The 17,235-nt window shown below is 38.1% G+C and overlaps 1 protein-coding gene across 2 annotated transcripts in view; it reads left to right on the top strand.

Moving 5' to 3' along the window:
• PHF14 (PHD finger protein 14) overlaps positions 1 to 17,235 on the top strand; it is a 154,363-nt gene that overhangs the window by 133,327 nt on the left and 3,801 nt on the right. Inside the window, exon 18 of one of the 2 annotated variants that reach the window (XM_005876033.2) lies at positions 2,921 to 3,122. The exons of the other annotated variant lie outside the window; for it this stretch is intronic. Within the exon in view, the coding sequence (XP_005876095.1) occupies positions 2,921 to 2,995 (75 nt within the window). The 3' untranslated portion in view covers positions 2,996 to 3,122. Of the gene's footprint in view, positions 1 to 2,920; positions 3,123 to 17,235 lie in introns of those variants that run through there. 2 annotated transcript variants of the gene reach the window in all.

Raw genomic sequence — 17,235 nt, 5'->3', positions numbered from 1 at the left:
TATGAGTATTTTTGAAATTCCACACATAAGTAGCAGATCTGCAAGGATGTTACAATCAACACTTTTTTGGGGGGAGGGGAGGGGTGTATGAATTAACAAGCTGAAACATTACGAGGTGAATCTGTCTCCTTTCCAGCAGCCCCAAAGGGTACATTTTCTTGCTGACTGCTTTCAGAACACTTCATGAAACACATGTCAAACCTGTCAGGGCTGTCACCAAGAAAATGATCCGTGTGGCAAGGGTCTCTCCCTGGGAAACACACAGATGTCTTTCCTCAGCAAAGAGTGACATAACCCTGCCATCTATTAGAGAAATGTTCGCCTGCCTTTCATATCCAGTAGTGAAGAAATTCTTTGGTAAAATGGCTTCCTTTTTTTGCACTCATTCATTATTCAGTCATTTGTCAGTGGTACTTGATTTGCTGCCTGAGCTATTTTAATGTTTTCATTAATCCCGAATTACAATTTTCTTACAAAAAGTGATCTGCAATGTTGGAAACACAAATTAACACTTTAAAAAAAAGTAGAAGAAGAAGCCAAAGCAACCTCTAAAATCCTTTCTGGAGCTTTACTTTCTCTAATTCATCTATTACTGTTATTTTGATCATTTTTATGATGCTAATCTATAGCAGTTATGATGAATTATACTCTAGCAGTAAGGATTAAATGCCTTTTCCACCCCTCCATAATTCTTTTCCCACCCAGGTCACAGCTATCCTTGTGCAAAGGAAGAAAGAGGTTGGATCTTGTTACTTAGTCAACTGTTTTAAAGGCATAGAAAGGCAAGATATTTTAAGACATGTCTTCAGCATGAAGGAGAGTGTGCAACAGATTTGCACCTGTCCTGAACAGAAGGCAATGCTAGAAGAGGCGTGCATTTACAAACCATATTTTCTTACTCAGAGAAATTTAACAATAAAAAGGCTGGCATTATATTAAGAAAGTTAGTTAAATATGAAAGTAAAGCATATAGATACTTCCTAGCTCTCAGGGACATTATTAAGCCTTTACATTCCTATTTTGACTTAGAGCATCATTGAAGGTTGCTAGGAAAACTGGATAACCACACTTCTTAAACCAGTGAGTCATATTGGTGTGGGAAGTTAGTAGACTCCACATGATAACGGCTCCATTCTTGTACATAATAAAGGATATGAACTTGGTAATAGCTATCTTGGCTGATTTTGCTTCAAGCATTTTTGCTTATTAAGGCTTTTAGTACTGTTCTAAGCTAGCAGTGTGACTACTGGGTAAGAAAGAATATTACGCTTTTCAAAATTACATATTAGTTTAGGCAGAACTTTCTCTTAGTCAATTTTTACTCCACTGTTTCACATAGCTCAGAAAACATTTATTGGACTCCAATTATATATTAAATGTGCCCTGTTTGATGGTAGGAATATATGATAAAAAAGATAAAGCCCTGCCTTGAGGAATATATAGACAAACTCAGTGCTAATTAACAAAAATTTCTTGCCACTTTTACCTGCTGATTTAATACTTTCTGTCAGTGTCTCACCTGAAGGAGTCAGTGGAAAGTGTAGAGTAGTATTTACTTTTTATTATGATGTTATTAAAATGTAACCTCTAGAAATTTTTGTCTAAAAGTGGAAACTACTGGTTCATTCATAGGTTTGCATGAGGCAAGGAACATAATATTTACAGTGGCCTTTTATGCTTAGAGAAATATATTAAAATTACATTGCCAAGGTGATATTTGAAACACCATCCCTTACATAGCTATAATATTCAGGCTGGTTGATAATATTGATAATTTCTCTACTTTCCTGGTGTCGACAAAATCTGAATCACTAATGCTATTGAATTTAGAGATAAAATATATAAAGGAAGCTTTCTTCAACTTAATGTTTACAGGTAAAGTGTGGTTTTTCATGGAAAACAAATATGTATACCATGATCTGCATTTGCTTATATGATCAGTTTACTAAGCAAAGCTCAACAATGATTTAACTGAATTGAATTTTGTTTTACAAGATACAGGGTGATGCATTTGGTGATACCGATATTATTACTGTTATCTAGAGATACTTAAGAAATTTCTACTGCTTTAATGAACTCAGTCAAGAGTTAGGCAATGCTTTTTACTTCCGTTAAAATGAAAGATCTTACTGGATAAATAAAAAAGTATTAGAAAAGCAAGACTGCTTTGTGCGTGTGTATTGTTGAAGGAACAGGTATGATGAGATGGGTTTCAAATTGTGAGATGAAGTATTTTTCCAGACTCTCATTATTTATACTTTGGAGGTCGCCGTTTAATAATGAACACCAGAAGCACTTTGTTCCTATGGAACCAGACATGATGTCACTTCATTTATTCGCCATGTTCCACAGGCACCCACTCTGAGTTATGAGGCCACCACCTAGAATCGAAGCTGTAGGCGGCTGTAAGCTTTCTCTAGTCTGTCATGCCCATGTTTCCTATTTTAGAGCTGACTGATCTTCAGATAACATATGGTGGTGCAAGTAATTGGAAAATTGGCAGAGCTGTCAAGAAAGTATGCTAGATGACACAAAAATGCCATGCTTGGAGCACATAGTGTCTCTGAAGTTAAATTTATTGTTTTTCATCAAATGGTGAAGTAAAAATACCCAATTCACCCCCTTTAAAAGGACACTTTTTAGTGGCAGGTATGATTTCAAAAGACATTTTTAGGTAGTTGATAAAACAAGTTACTTTTAAAAATACAGAAATTGTTAGTCAACGTATAGTATAAAACAGCACCCAATAAAAATATTTAAATGTTACATAATTTTTGCATTTTGTTACAGCCTTTTCCCTAGGATTACTAGAATCATAATAGTCAATTCTTCAGAGAAATAGAGTTAAAATGTATTAAGTATAGCCAATAAAAATGCCCTAAAGTTTTTATTTTAATGTTTTCTAAAATTTATTTCACAGGAAGATGAAAATGAAGCTGAAAGAAAAAATATATCTCAGGAGCTCAGCATGGAACAGAAAAATCCAAAGAAATAAAGGATTTTCTGTAGTGTTTTGAAAAGTTTGCAACTTATGTAGTAGTAGATAAAATTTCTAATTGTAAAATGTTAATTGTAAAATCTTAATCTGCAAAATGTTCTGAATAAAGTTGTTGAAAATGAAATAGGAGCTTGCATTTGAAATTTGTATGTTTTTTAGAGCAATTTAAACTTTTATATAAAAGTTAGGCCTTTAAAACATATTTTTAAAAATTCTTAACTGAGATTTGAGAATAGAGACAGAATTTTTCTCTAATCTATAACCTAAGTGTTAGCACATCTGAATGACCTGAAAGAAAACTGAGTCTTTTATCCCCTTACTAGTCTCTGTTGTCTTCTTCAAGGACCTTAACAGAATTGCAGTTAATTTATAAAGAGAAACCAGCATAGTTCAAAAGTGAACAAGTGCACGTGAAAACACTTAAAATCAACCAATGCCACAAGATGAAAGACCATTTTCTGATTTCAACATATATCAATTTATATATCACCTAATATCCTAGGATTGCAGGTAAAAGCGAAAAAGAAATGATTTAACATTATCTGTGGCAGAAGTAGGGCCATAACTTTTGATTCATAAAATATTTACTAAGGACCTACTATGTACACTTTTTCTGGACATTTCAAGAACAGTTCCCACCTGTTTGGCTTAGGGATTCTGTAAAATTTCTTTGATTCCCATCTTTCTCAGCAACCAGCCATTTTTCTTTCCCTGGTTCTTATTCCCAAGCTATCATTTGCCAACTACAGTAGGAGCAAAGAATCTACTTGCTATTTGCAGAGCCAAATGTTTTTGATAGATGTCTTTGTTTGATTATTTAAGGCAGACTTTCTTAAAATGAGAAAGAGAACTTTGGAAGGCTTATAAGAGAATGTCAGAAATACAACTTCCTCCCTGTGAGAATAGAATCCATGGACTTGCCCTGTGGCCATAGTTTCATCACATGTGTCTGACAAGCTCAATGAAGGTGTGACAGTGGGACATGCTGGCAGCTATGATAAAGTGGTATGAAGTGGGAAAACTGCAACTAGGCAAGATAGAAAATTCATTGCTAAGTCCCAAATAATGCACAACATGTGGATATCAGGAAAACAGCTGTACCCCACAGACTAGACCCCCTCGAAGAATTTAGGAGCAAAGACTGAGACTAGGAAAAGTCTGGGAAAAGTTGGGTCAAAGTCTGCAGAGGGCTTTCACAATTAGTAAATACAAAATAATTTGACTTTCCCCTATTTTTTCCATTTAGTGTCACTTTTGAAAAGAAGCAATAATACATGATTCATATAATAATTTACATGTATTATAGTTATTATTTGCAGGCACTATGCTAAATGCTACTTAGTATGCATTATGCCACTAATCATCCCAATGAACCTATAATATAGTTACTATTACCCTTCCCATTTTATCAATGATTAATCTGAGGCTTAGATATGGGAAATACGTTAACCAAGGTTACGTAGCTTGTAATTTAATTGGCAGACCCAAGCAGTCTCACTCCAGAATATCACATTTTATCATTGTGAAATTCTTAACTCCATACCTCCTCAATTCACTATTCTCCCCTTTCTTCTTAGCACCTCATTCATCACCTGCTACTCCTCCTTTAGTTCTTTCTTCCCCCCCACCTTCTTAGTACACTTAATTCCTTTTGAAGACTGGCTTGAGTGAAATAAGTGAAACAATTATAACTACTCCTCCACCTGCTCCAGAACATGAATGCCCTGCTTTGCCTTTTTACATTGAGTTATGCTGAAACAACAGGTATGGAGGGATCTTATTGCTTTTCTGATTTTTCAATAACTTTATGGCCATATTTTTTCAGTAGAGTGCTCATTTAATTATTAGTATGCTGTCATCTCAGCTCTTAATTCTTTAATTTCTAAAATAAGTTTTAGGTATGAGAGGCACAGTGACACGCAGCCATCTAGCAGGCATGTTATTTACATTTAAGTGATACCTTTAACCATTCAAAAACCCAGTTCCCTTTCTAATTTTCTTTTCTAAATATATACCCCTTGATTTAGGATAGTGAGTAGGACAGTAGAACCACTGTAAATTTCCTTTAGGAAAAATGCACCATGTGAGTTTCTCAAAGTTTTAGGGGCCATACATTCATGCCATAAGCACATATAAATCTTGCTATAATGCTAAAGTTGCCCACATTATGTGAATGATTAAGCTAGTCACTTAATTTGAATTAAATTATGCATATAATTTATATTATTAATATGCATAATCATTGATTATATTAATGTTAATTAATATATTCTTATAATGCATATAATAACTATAGAATATTAGTTATTATTTTAGCTCAGGTTGCCATAACAAAATACCCCAGGCTGGTGGCTTAAATAACAGATATTTCTTTTTTCACAGTCCAAATGCCTCTTTTATAACAAATCTGAATCATGCTAAGGAGTACTAGAGTGAAGTCCCAATGAAAAGGCTATAGCAATATGGATTATATATATTTAGGGTCCTTAGAAAAGTTTATAATTAGAATATAATCTAAAGGTTGATTTCTAAAGAAGATAAACCACTGCACCTGTTTTATTTCTAAATCTCCATGACCCATACTAGGTGTAGTACTGCCAACAGAAGCCAATCTATAACGATATAAAATATCTAAAGGACAAAATTCCCTTCTACTTCATGATTCCTGTATAATTTCCACCCACTCAGCCAAAGTGTACTGTCTTCATGTTAGTTACTGAACTATATTTCTTCACATCTTCCAAGAATTTAAAAGCAACACAACTTTTTAAAAAATATATGTTTTTATTGATTTCAGAGAGGAAGTGAGAGGGAGAGAGAGATAGAAACATCAATGATGAGAGAGAATCATCTATCGCTGCCTCCTGCACATCCAGGACCCTTCAGTCCATAGGCTGACGCTCTATCCACTGAGCCAAACCAGCTAGGGCAGCAACACAACTTTTAATCAGTATTTTTCTCTATCATTCTGAAGAACAGCATTTTAAAAAAAGTATTCAGAATTCTCTTTCTTCAGGTCTATGGAACAAACAACAGAAATCGCAAGAGGTGTTATGTTGTTCTCTAATGGAATGTACTGGGCATTAAGATGCCCAAATTCTTAAATTCATTCAACAGAATGTTCTTAGGACCTACTCCATGCCATGCATGGTCTATCATTGGGGATTCCATAATAGATAAACTTTCTCTGCTGTCACTGCCTTGAAATTCTTAAAAATGCTTAATTTTTTAATAAGGGGCCTCACAGTTTTATTTTGCAATTGGCCTGCAGAGTACATAACAAGTGCTACTAACATGTACAGCTTTTATCGTTAAATCGTTATTATTGGAGTATGATTTCCATACAAAGAAACACCCATTTTAAATGTGCAGTTCAATAAATTTAGTATATATCTATGTAGTCATCAGTCAAATCTAAATATAAAGTATTTCCATCACTTCTAAAAGTTTTCTTGTAAAATTTTGTAATCACTAACACATTCCTACGAAAACCACTGATCTGCTTTCTTTCTTATTTTGTCTGCTCTAAAATTTCATACAAATTGAATCATTTTGTATATGTTGTTTTGAGTCTGGCTCTCTTCATCCAGCATATTTTGAGTTTCATCCATGTTACAGCATGAATCAGTAGTTTATTCCTCTTTATTGCTGAGTACTTTTTCATTGTATAAATATACCAGAATTTGTATATCTACTCACCTATTGCTGGACATTTGGACAGACATACAAAAGAAGATATACAAATGGCCAGTAAGTACACGTAAACATGCTCAACCTCATTTAGTTATAAGGAAAATGAAAATTAAAACCACAGTGAGTTACCGCTGTATATCCACTAAAATGTCTAAACTGTGTTGTCCAATATAGCAGCCACTAGCCAAAGGTGGCTATCAGGCACTTAAAATATGACTAGTCTTGATTGAGATGTAAATAAAATAAAATACATGTCAGACTTCGGTGACTTAGCATGAAAAATGGTAAAACAGCTCATTAATTATTTTTATTCTGATTATATGCTAAAATAATATTTGAATAGATTTAGTTAAATAAAATACATTAGTATAATACATTTAAACTATCTTCACTTTTTATATGGTTCATAGAAAATTTGAAATTACATATGTGGTTTCCATTTCTACTGGACATAATTATTCCTAGGCTATAATACAAAGTGTGATAATAATTCATTAGCTAAGCCATGTCCAGACTATAAATCCATGAAAATTGGGAAATAATTAGTATGCATTGTTATCAGCTGCTAATTTTGTGGTAATGTCCATGCAGCAATAGAAAACTAATAGAGATGTCACATAAGAGGTTGAGGATAGGCTGCTGCTGTTAGCAAGTTAGGCATTGAGCAGCGTTAACCAAATCAGTCTTCAGAAGTAAATACTGATGTTATTAAGTCCATTCATAACCTTTCTCCCTGAAGAATGGCCATTTTGTTAATGAGCTTATTGAAAAAGCAGTGTGTGGCCATGGCAAAAAGCTGACTGACAGCTAAATGACTTTGTCATCCTGTCTACCTGATTATTACTCAAGTATAAAATGATACACCACTTTGGGAAAGAGTTTGAAAGTTTCATATGAAATTAAACATACCCTTAATATATGACCCAGTAACTCCACTATAGATTTTTATACAAAAGAAATGGTAGCCAAAAACTAGAGGCATCTTCTTTTCTTTTTAAGTAAAAGTCATATTACTTCATTGTGGTTATTCTTTTCAGAATACACTTGTCACACTAAGTAGCATGGTTCACAAAATTAGTATTTAATCTTTGATTTTTCTTTCAGGGAAATTGGATGTGTTATGCAATAGCATTTGTAACAACAGTGTAAACACTAGAAATAATCACTGCAAAAGATGCTAATGAAAGTTTTCAAAGAAATTAACATACAAAAAAATTCAACATTCAAAAAATAGTGTGATATCTTATTGAAAACATTTAATGTAGTTAAAGCTTCTTAATGATTGCATGTTCTGTTTTAATGATTTTTTAATGGCCTTTGCAGTTGAAAATACATTTAAAGCCAATTAAAATTTTTTGTATATCATAACTATATCTTCTGGACTATTTCTATCCATTTCCCTTTGGACTAAAAAACTTGAGGGAGGAGAAAAGCAAGATGTGTGCCCAGTTACTACAACTTTAAAGGTTTATGAACTGCTTTGAGTTTCATTCCCACACACACCAAATAGGACATGCCCTTCCTGGGGTATAACAGTTTTTCATTTGTAACTTTTTGATCATCCAGATAAAATTATGTAAGACTAAGTCATTTTGCTTGTTTAGTTTTTTTTTTTTTGGAAAGCAATAATTATATTCTTATTGCTCATCATGTATATGTTCTTCCTGCACAACAATCACTAATGCCTTTCCACTAAGCTTCAACAGTGGCAGGCATTTGATATATCTGATTGTCCTATAGCCACTATAATTTGTCTCGATTTTCCCAAATGCAGCAAGTGGTTGCTCTTTAAATTGAATGTATACCCCCTCCTCCCAAAAAGGAGAATGTTTTCTAAAACTGCATCTCTCACATGGCTATGTAATGTTTATTCTGAAGTTCATTGAGAAAGAAGAAACAAGTTCAATGAACTGCTATGACATTGGGTCTCAATGCCTTGGGTCCCTGAGGCCTGCACACATTTCTATTGGTTTGGTGCTAACACCATATGGGCAACTCACATTGCCTGATCTTGGGCTAAATAGGATTCACTCTGACTAGTGAAGGTTGATTAGAAACTTACTCCCTTTCATATTAACTCAAGAAAACCATTTTTACATAGCCATGAATGAGCACATTTCATTTCCACCCTATTCTGTCCTGAGCAATCATAGCAGGTAATAAGTGTCTCCCAAAAGTGAATTCAATGTGGAGTCCATGGTTTTGTTATGTGCAGAGGAAGTTAAGCGCTAAAGACAGCAGCATGAAAACACATGCAACTATGGCATAATTCTGATTTGTTGCAGAAAAACTATTAATTTCCTTGTTACAAAGCCAAGTAAGAACAACCCTTTAAAATTATTGAACCATGAGAGCCATTTGCCTTAAGAGTTTTAAATTTGGAAACAGACTCATGAAATTTATAGCTTTAATGAGATATTCTTTGCCTGCAGTCAAGATGAGAGCTAGATCATTGGTTTCCCAGCATGACACCTATGTGTTCTTGTGAGCACTTGATATCATTAGGCTCATAATAACACAGACATCATCACATTAACGTCTGAAAGGCTCACTTTTGTCTCTTAGTTTATGTCTTTCACTTACACCTACAGCATGCTAAATATCTCACTCTAGAAAATAAGATATACTCGACCTTTATTGATACTGTCAGTGGAGTGAAAAAGTCACTGTTTTCCTACGCATGTTTCAAGCCACAAACAATCAATAGATATGGTTTCCAGAAAACGATAGTTAACTGAATCATGTATGGACGTGATATCCTTCCTTAGTGATACATAAGGAGCAGGAAATGTGGCTCTCCCTGATTCATGTCAGTTTCAACCGTTATCATGTTTAATATTCAGTCTAATTCTAAAGGTGATGCCAGATTATTGTTGCTTTTAAAGATGGAGGAACTCTCTCAGGATATTCAGATTTCAGGGCATTGAGAAAGGCAGCTTATTAAATAGTATTAGAAAGAGGTAAGGACCACAGCAGGAGTCTGTCACTGTGCTCCAGGATGAAATAACATGTGCAAGAGCTCGGGAGACTCAAACCTATTTGCAAATGTCATTATTTTGGACCTTATTTTTTACATAAATGAAATTCTGCAATTATGGAACCTAATACATTAAGCTGTGTCCTTAGCTTTGTGCAAATGTTTGAAGGTATTTATCTGTAAGTTTATGATCCCTCTACTATTTATCATCAACAACATCAGACGCACGAGAGTGGGGAGAATGCCGTGTACTCATAACAGGTGCAGCAAGATTATTAAGAGTTTGCTATGCTTGCTTTATCTATATATTTTTCCCCTTAGCTCCCAGACTGCAATGCTTTTTAACATCTACTTTTCTCCTTTCAACAATTCATTTCTGATTGGATATGTTTAATGCATACATGTTTTTCTATGACAGGTGCACGTTTTGTTTTGTTTTTTGATATGGTTTTCACTAGGTTAATATGGATGGTATGGAAGATTGACCATAGTATATTCTGCCTCGTGCATCTCAGGCCACATTTTCAGTGAGATTCCAAAGATACTTGCTTTGAATTTTTTTTAATGGTGATGATGAAAGAAGCAGAAATGACACAGAATCCCAATGCATGTTTGCATTTTGCATCTTAGGCAGAAAAATAGAACTAATCAGAGCTGCCAATCACAAAGGAGAACACATTTCAACCTCTTGAGCACTGTTGAACCAAGACATCTTTCTGATTTTACCCACAAGGGGACAAAAATGGTGTATCCAGCAGCGCCTTCAAAAATATATCTTGTTAGTAAAAATCAAATTAACAAATGGAACATCTGTTCAGGATCATGATTCTGATTTTTTTATGGACTGTATATTTTTGGCAAGTATTGATTTGGGGTTTGACATTTACATTTGATTATGTCTAATTCTAGAAGTCAGGAACCGTCTTGCTGGTATGCTGAGGTTTTAGTGGGCTGTTTGTCTTCAGTGCCCAATTTGTGAGTTCCTTCTTCCCTCATCCCAGCCCAGGTCTGTCTTCCCCGAGGAACAACTTCTGCTCAAGACCTCTCCTTCACACCTGCTACCTTTCTCAGACTCCTCTAAATTCTCGTTCTCCTCTGCCTTCCCTCAAAGCCAGCATTTCTTTCCCATGAGGTTTCACATTCTCTTTTCACCCTGAGAGAGAGAGCAGGGGAGAGGGGATATGTGGTAAAAGAGACAAAAACAGACATAGAAAACAGTCATGATTAAGTGCTTGAATAGAAGTTGAAAAAGGGTGCTATAGATCACAGAGGGGAAGCCCAGGGTGTGAAAAGCACTCCATGAAGATAATACTGGAGCCTGGCTCTGAAGACATGGGATTTTACCATAAGTAGTGGGATAGTGTTTCGGAGAGATGAATATACACAAGTAAAGAGTTTTCAAAGGTTAAAGATGATTCAGCATGCCTGGATCCAAGAGGACGCCAGGCAGGAAGTGATAGGAGCTGCATCTGGGAAGACAGAAAGGATTCAGGGTTTGCTAAGGCACTTGGACTTAGTTTATAGAACTGGTTATTTATTAAAGTCAAATAGGAAGAGAAAATAGTGGTGATGACTATACCATATTGTGAATGTAATTTTTGCCATTGAATTACACAATTTAAAATGGCAAATTTCATGTTATGTACGTTTTATCATAATTTAAAATATATAATTTAACTTTTACCATTGGATTGTACATTCTAAATGGATAAGTTATATGGTATGTGCATTACATTTCAAAACTGCTTTAAAAAAGATTTAAGCCTAAAAAGATAATAAAATCACACGAGGAGCTTTTTAAAAAACTGACACTTGAACCCCATCCAAGGATCAATTAAATCAGAATTTCTGCAGGTGGGCTGAGCATCTGGCAACTTGAGAAGTGCTCTAGGTGATTCTAATGTGTGGTCATGTGCGGAGTCCCTGCTGTAGGCATAAGGAACCAGTGAGGAATTTTAATCAGGGGAATAACATGATCAGATTTGCATCTTAGGAACAGATATCCCTGGCTTATCTGCTCAGATCTTTCAGTAGCTACAGGAGCATATATATGGCAGTCCCCACTTATGCACAGAAGATACATTCGAAGACCCCCAGTGGAAGCCTGAAACCATGGTTAGTGGTATGTCTATATACCACTTTTTCCTAGGCATACATTCCTATAATAAAGTTTATTTAGGCACAGTAAGAGATTAAAAACAATACCTAATAATAGAATATAATAATTATAACACTATACTATAATAAAAGTTATGTGAATGGAGTCTCTTTATTTCTCAAAATATCTTATTGTACTGTATTCACCCTTCTTGTGATAATGGATACGGTAAAATGCCGTATTAAGTCAAAACTTTTACCTTTTCACTTAAGGGAAGCACTTTACAGCTTCTCTTTGGCATATCCAAATTACCAGCATCACTATTCTTGCGCTCTGGGGCCATTATTAAGTAAAATAAGGGTCACGTGAACACAAGCACTGTCATGACAGTCAGTCTGATGACCCAGATGGCTGCTAAGTGACCAATGAGTGGGCTGTATATGCAGCGTGGAGATGCTGGGCAAAGGATGATTCGCTTCCCGGTGGGAAGGAGTGGGACTGGGTGAGATGTCATCATGCTACTCAGAGCGATGCATAATTTAAAACTTATGAATTGTTCATTTCTGGAGTTTTCCACCTAATATTTTCAAACCATGGTTGACCGTGGGTGACTGAAACTGTGGAAAGCGAAACTGCATATAAGAGTGTGACACTATAGAGACTTTATTCATAATTGCCTGAACCTGGAAACTCAAATGCCTCTCAACTGGTAAACTGATAAATTCTGGTATTTTCAGACAATAGAATGCCAGTCAGCAATAAAAAGCCCGCCACCTTGACCCATATTCAGTCTCTGTATTTCTGCTGCCTCGGGTTCTGTTTGCCAAAGCAGAATTTTACCCTGTTTCCTGTTGGGCTTGTCTGCTGCCCAGCTAAGCCTTCTTATGAACCTTAGCAATGGCACTCTCCAGCTGTCACTCAAGCCAGAAACCTCATTGACTTTTCCTTCATTTTTAAAAGTTATGATTCACATATAGTAAAATTCACACTTTTAATGTACAGTTCTGTGTGTTTCTGACAAATCATACAGTCACATAATCACTACCCCAAGTAAGATAAACAGTTCTGTCACACTTCCAAACTCCCTTGCTCCCTCTTATAGCCAATTGCCAATGCCCCACCCCCAACCTCTGGCAACTACTAATCTGTTTTCTGTCCCTATAGTTTACCTTTTCAGAATATCATATAAATGGAATGATACAATACATAGCTTTTTGAGTGGGGCTTCTTTCACTTAAAACTGTTCATCCATGGTGTGTCGGTACCAGGACTTCAGTCCTTTTCATTGCTGAGTGGTGTTCCCTCTGTGGATGTACCACAGTGTGTTACGCATTCCCCCGCTGGGAGACATTGCAGTGGTTTCTAGGTTTCGGTGATTATGAACACAGTTGCTATGTACAGATCTTTGTGAGGAAATAACTTCCCTTTCTCTTGGGTAAATGCCATGGAATGGGGTTGCTGGGTCAAATGGTAAGTATATATTTGTAAGACGCTGCTAAAATGTTTGCCGAAGTGACTGCAACATTTTACATTCCCACGAGCAATGTGATGGCTACAGTTGCTTCATAGCTTCACATTTTCACTAGCACTTGGTGTTTTTTTGTTTTGTTTTGATTTGTCTTTAACCAATCAGATGGGCATCTCATTGTGGTTTTAACTTGCAATCCCCTAATGACTAATGATGGTGAACACTTTTCTATGTGCCTATTTGCCATCCGTATATAATCTTTGCTAAAGTACCCGTTCAAATCTTTAGCCCATTTTTTTCTATGAAGCCGTTTGCAAAGTTGTTTTTAATGTCCTCATCGCCTTTCTCTATGACCGAGGCAGTCCGTTGTTCCTCCATTACAATAATCACATTTTTCTACCAGTAAAGATCCTTCTAGAACCTGCTTTCTGGAACTGGTAGCATCCTCCTATTAGTCCTATTCCAGCCGCCTCCCTTTACCTGTCTGAGGCCCTTCTCTCCCAAAGCTGATGTCTCCAAACTCCCCTCTTCTTCTAAATGAAGCTTACGGCTATTTTGCATTGTCATTCTCCCCACCCCACCCCCCATTCCCTTAAGTATCCTTCCCCTTTCATGTTGAAGGCTTTCCTCAGATGTCTGGGGGTTGTTGACTGCTCACTTGTACTTAAAGGCAGGTGCTATGTACACAGGGCAGCTTCTAGGCTTCAGCCCAGGAGGCTTCCATAGGAGACTCCTCCCAATGCCCACACCTATTTCTTTTCTGTGCGGCTGTGCGTTTCCTCCAGGCAGAACGCTGCAGCCTCCACCCTGGGTCTGTGTGTCTCAGGACAGGCCGTGTTCAAGGATGAGGGAGCCAGGGCTCCAGTGGGGCTAGAGAGTCCCATGGGCCCACAGGGAAACTCACACAACCACATGGTCAGTGGGAGCCTCCCCTCTGGCCTCGGGGGAAGCTGCTGTCCCTCCGTCGGAGACTCTGGCCTACTTTCGGCAGGGAATGAGCTTCCGTTCTGTAGCCTGACTGGACAGGTTGGAGAAGTGCACCCAGGTGTCTGTTCCCTGGGTGCATGTTCCTTTTCAGGTTCATTCCAGCCTCCCATCATGCCTGTGGTTCCAGTCTGAGTTTTTATGGGGTCTGAGACCTGTACAGTGGGGCCTTGACTTACGAGTGTCCTGACTAACGAGTTTTTTGAGATACCAGCTCTCTCTTGGATTTTTTGCATCATTGAGTTGACAGAGTAATTTGAGTTAACGAGCTCCTTAACGAGCTCGGTCTCAGAACGAATTAAACTCAGCAATGTGATGGCTACAGTTGCTTCATAGCTTCACATTTTCACTAGCACTTGGTGTTTTTTTGTTTTGTTTTGATTTGTCTTTAACCAGTCAGATGGGCATCTCATTGTGGTTTTAACTTGCAATCCCCTAATGACTAATGATGATGGTGAACACTTTTCTATGTGCCTATTTGCCATCCGTATATAATCTTTGCTAAAGTACCCGTTCAAATCTTTAGCCCATTTTTTTCTATGAAGCCGTTTGCAAAGTTGTTTTTAATGTCCTCATCGCCTTTCTCTATGACCGAGGCAGTCCGTTGTTCCTCCATTACAATAATCACATTTTTCTACCAGTAAAGATCCTTCTAGAACCTGCTTTCTGGAACTGGTAGCATCCTCCTATTAGTCCTATTCCAGCCGCCTCCCTTTACCTGTCTGAGGCCCTTCTCTCCCAAAGCTGATGTCTCCAAACTCCCCTCTTCTTCTAAATGAAGCTTACGGCTATTTTGCATTGTCATTCTCCCCACCCCACCCCCCATTCCCTTAAGTATCCTTCCCCTTTCATGTTGAAGGCTTTCCTCAGATGTCTGGGGGTTGTTGACTGCTCACTTGTACTTAAAGGCAGGTGCTATGTACACAGGGCAGCTTCTAGGCTTCAGCCCAGGAGGCTTCCATAGGAGACTCCTCCCAATGCCCACACCTATTTCTTTTCTGTGCGGCTGTGCGTTTCCTCCAGGCAGAACGCTGCAGCCTCCACCCTGGGTCTGTGTGTCTCAGGACAGGCCGTGTTCCAAGGATGAGGGAGCCGGGGCTCCAGTGGGGCTAGAGAGTCCCATGGGCCCACAGGGAAACTCACACAACCACATGGTCAGTGGGAGCCTCCCCTCTGGCCTCGGGGGAAGCTGCTGTCCCTCCGTCGGAGACTCTGGCCTACTTTCGGCAGGGAATGAGCTTCCGTTCTGTAGCCTGACTGGACAGGTTGGAGAAGTGCACCCAGGTGTCTGTTCCCTGGGTGCATGTTCCTTTTCAGGTTCATTCCAGCCTCCCATCATGCCTGTGGTTCCAGGCTGAGTTTTTATGGGGTCTGAGACATGTACTAGTCTGATTCTCATCCCCCTTTTCAGGCACCTGGGCCTCACCTTCCCTGCTTAGCTAAGACAGGAACCACACTCATCACGCTCTCTTCCCCTTGTTCCAAAATTTGACTTCATTTTTCTTCTTGTCCCTGTGATTACAAATCCTTTCATTTCTTTACTGCACTTTGACTGGTTCTTAGAGAGGCAGCAGAGAGAAACAGGGCTCAGTCCACTATTTTTAAAAGAAAAGTCAGCCCTAATTTTTAAATATGATTTTTCACAGGAATGTTGTAAAATTTCTTAGTCAGATACAGTTAGTTTGTAAAGACTAAAAATCCACTCGAGCCTACTTGTGTAAAAGGCACAGTTTTGTGTGTGAGCACAGGGATGGCTCACAGAACCCAAGTGCCGGAACGCCCTGAACAGGCTGCAATGGGGAACTAGAAAGTCTTTAAAATGCGGGTAGCTAATTGTCAGCATTCTTTTCTGTAGTCTTCCACCTATTTTTCTTAACTAGGATGGGTTCCTCTCCCAATATCTATCTATCTCTCCCTCTCTCCCTCTCTCTCTCCTCTCTTTCTGATTATTCATCAGCATAGGTTTTAAAGTAAGCATAACAGGCCCCTGATCTAACTCTAGGAACTTCTAAAGAATTCTAAAGCCTCACATGAGGTAACCTGGCCCAGTTCCCGAGTCACATGTTTCCCCACATCCAATCAGCTGTGAGAGTGGTAGGCTACTGAGCAGAGACAGTCAGGGCCATTGGCAGGAGACATGTCTCCCGGGCCAGGGTCACTGAGACTCACCTGCCACATGAAGATGAAATAAGTAGTGAACATGACAGTGTTCTGGTACATGATAGAAATCAAGTAACTTCTTTTTCTCAAATAGTTTCAAATTCATGGAAATATCTTCTCTAGCTCATCCTTTAAAATGTCATTAAAACATTTTATTCGTGTGCACAAATTTTTGTGCACCGGGCCTCTAGTAGAAAAATAAAAGCTAGTAATTTTAGCCAAGTGGCTCAGGGAAGCCACACATATTAATGGAAACTGAAAGCATGAAGAACATGACTTGTCTACACAGGCCCTGCATGAGAAATGTAATTGATATGCAAGGGACGAGGCCAGAACCTACGACTTGATGACCAACACTCACAGCAAGACCTGAAGCTTTTTAACGTGACGAGAACAATGCTAATGTGAAGAATCTACAATGAAATAAAAATATAAAGGAAGTGTTCCACATGAAAATAGTTTATTAAAAAGCAGGTCTAAATATCAGGAGGGACGAGCCTATCTAATAAAAGAGCAATATGCAAATTAACCATCACCACATCACTCTGTCATAAAGATGGCAACGGCCACAGAGCTGGAGCAAGCAGGAGGCTTGGGTTGCCCCCGGCGATGGAGGAAGCCAAGCTTCCTGCCTGCCCTGGCCGGCACTGGGCTCTGCTCAAGGCTACAACGTTTCAATTATAAAAGATAAAAAAATCCCAGAAAAAAGAAAAAAGGAGAGTCTGGGGCTTGGGTTGCCGGGGGGGTTGGCCAGCCTGAAAATGGCCCTCAGCCCCTCACCCAGGCTGGCCAGGCCCCCATGGGATGAGGGTCCCCGCTGAAGGGGTTGGCCAGCCTGAAAATGGCCCTCAGCCCCT

The sequence above is a fragment of the Myotis brandtii genome, unplaced genomic scaffold (genome assembly GCF_000412655.1).
Source record: "Myotis brandtii unplaced genomic scaffold, ASM41265v1 scaffold48, whole genome shotgun sequence".
NCBI classification, from domain to species: Eukaryota; Metazoa; Chordata; class Mammalia; order Chiroptera; family Vespertilionidae; genus Myotis; species Myotis brandtii.
Note: the sequence above shows the minus strand (reverse complement) of the source record. Positions and strands in the feature narration are given on the sequence as shown.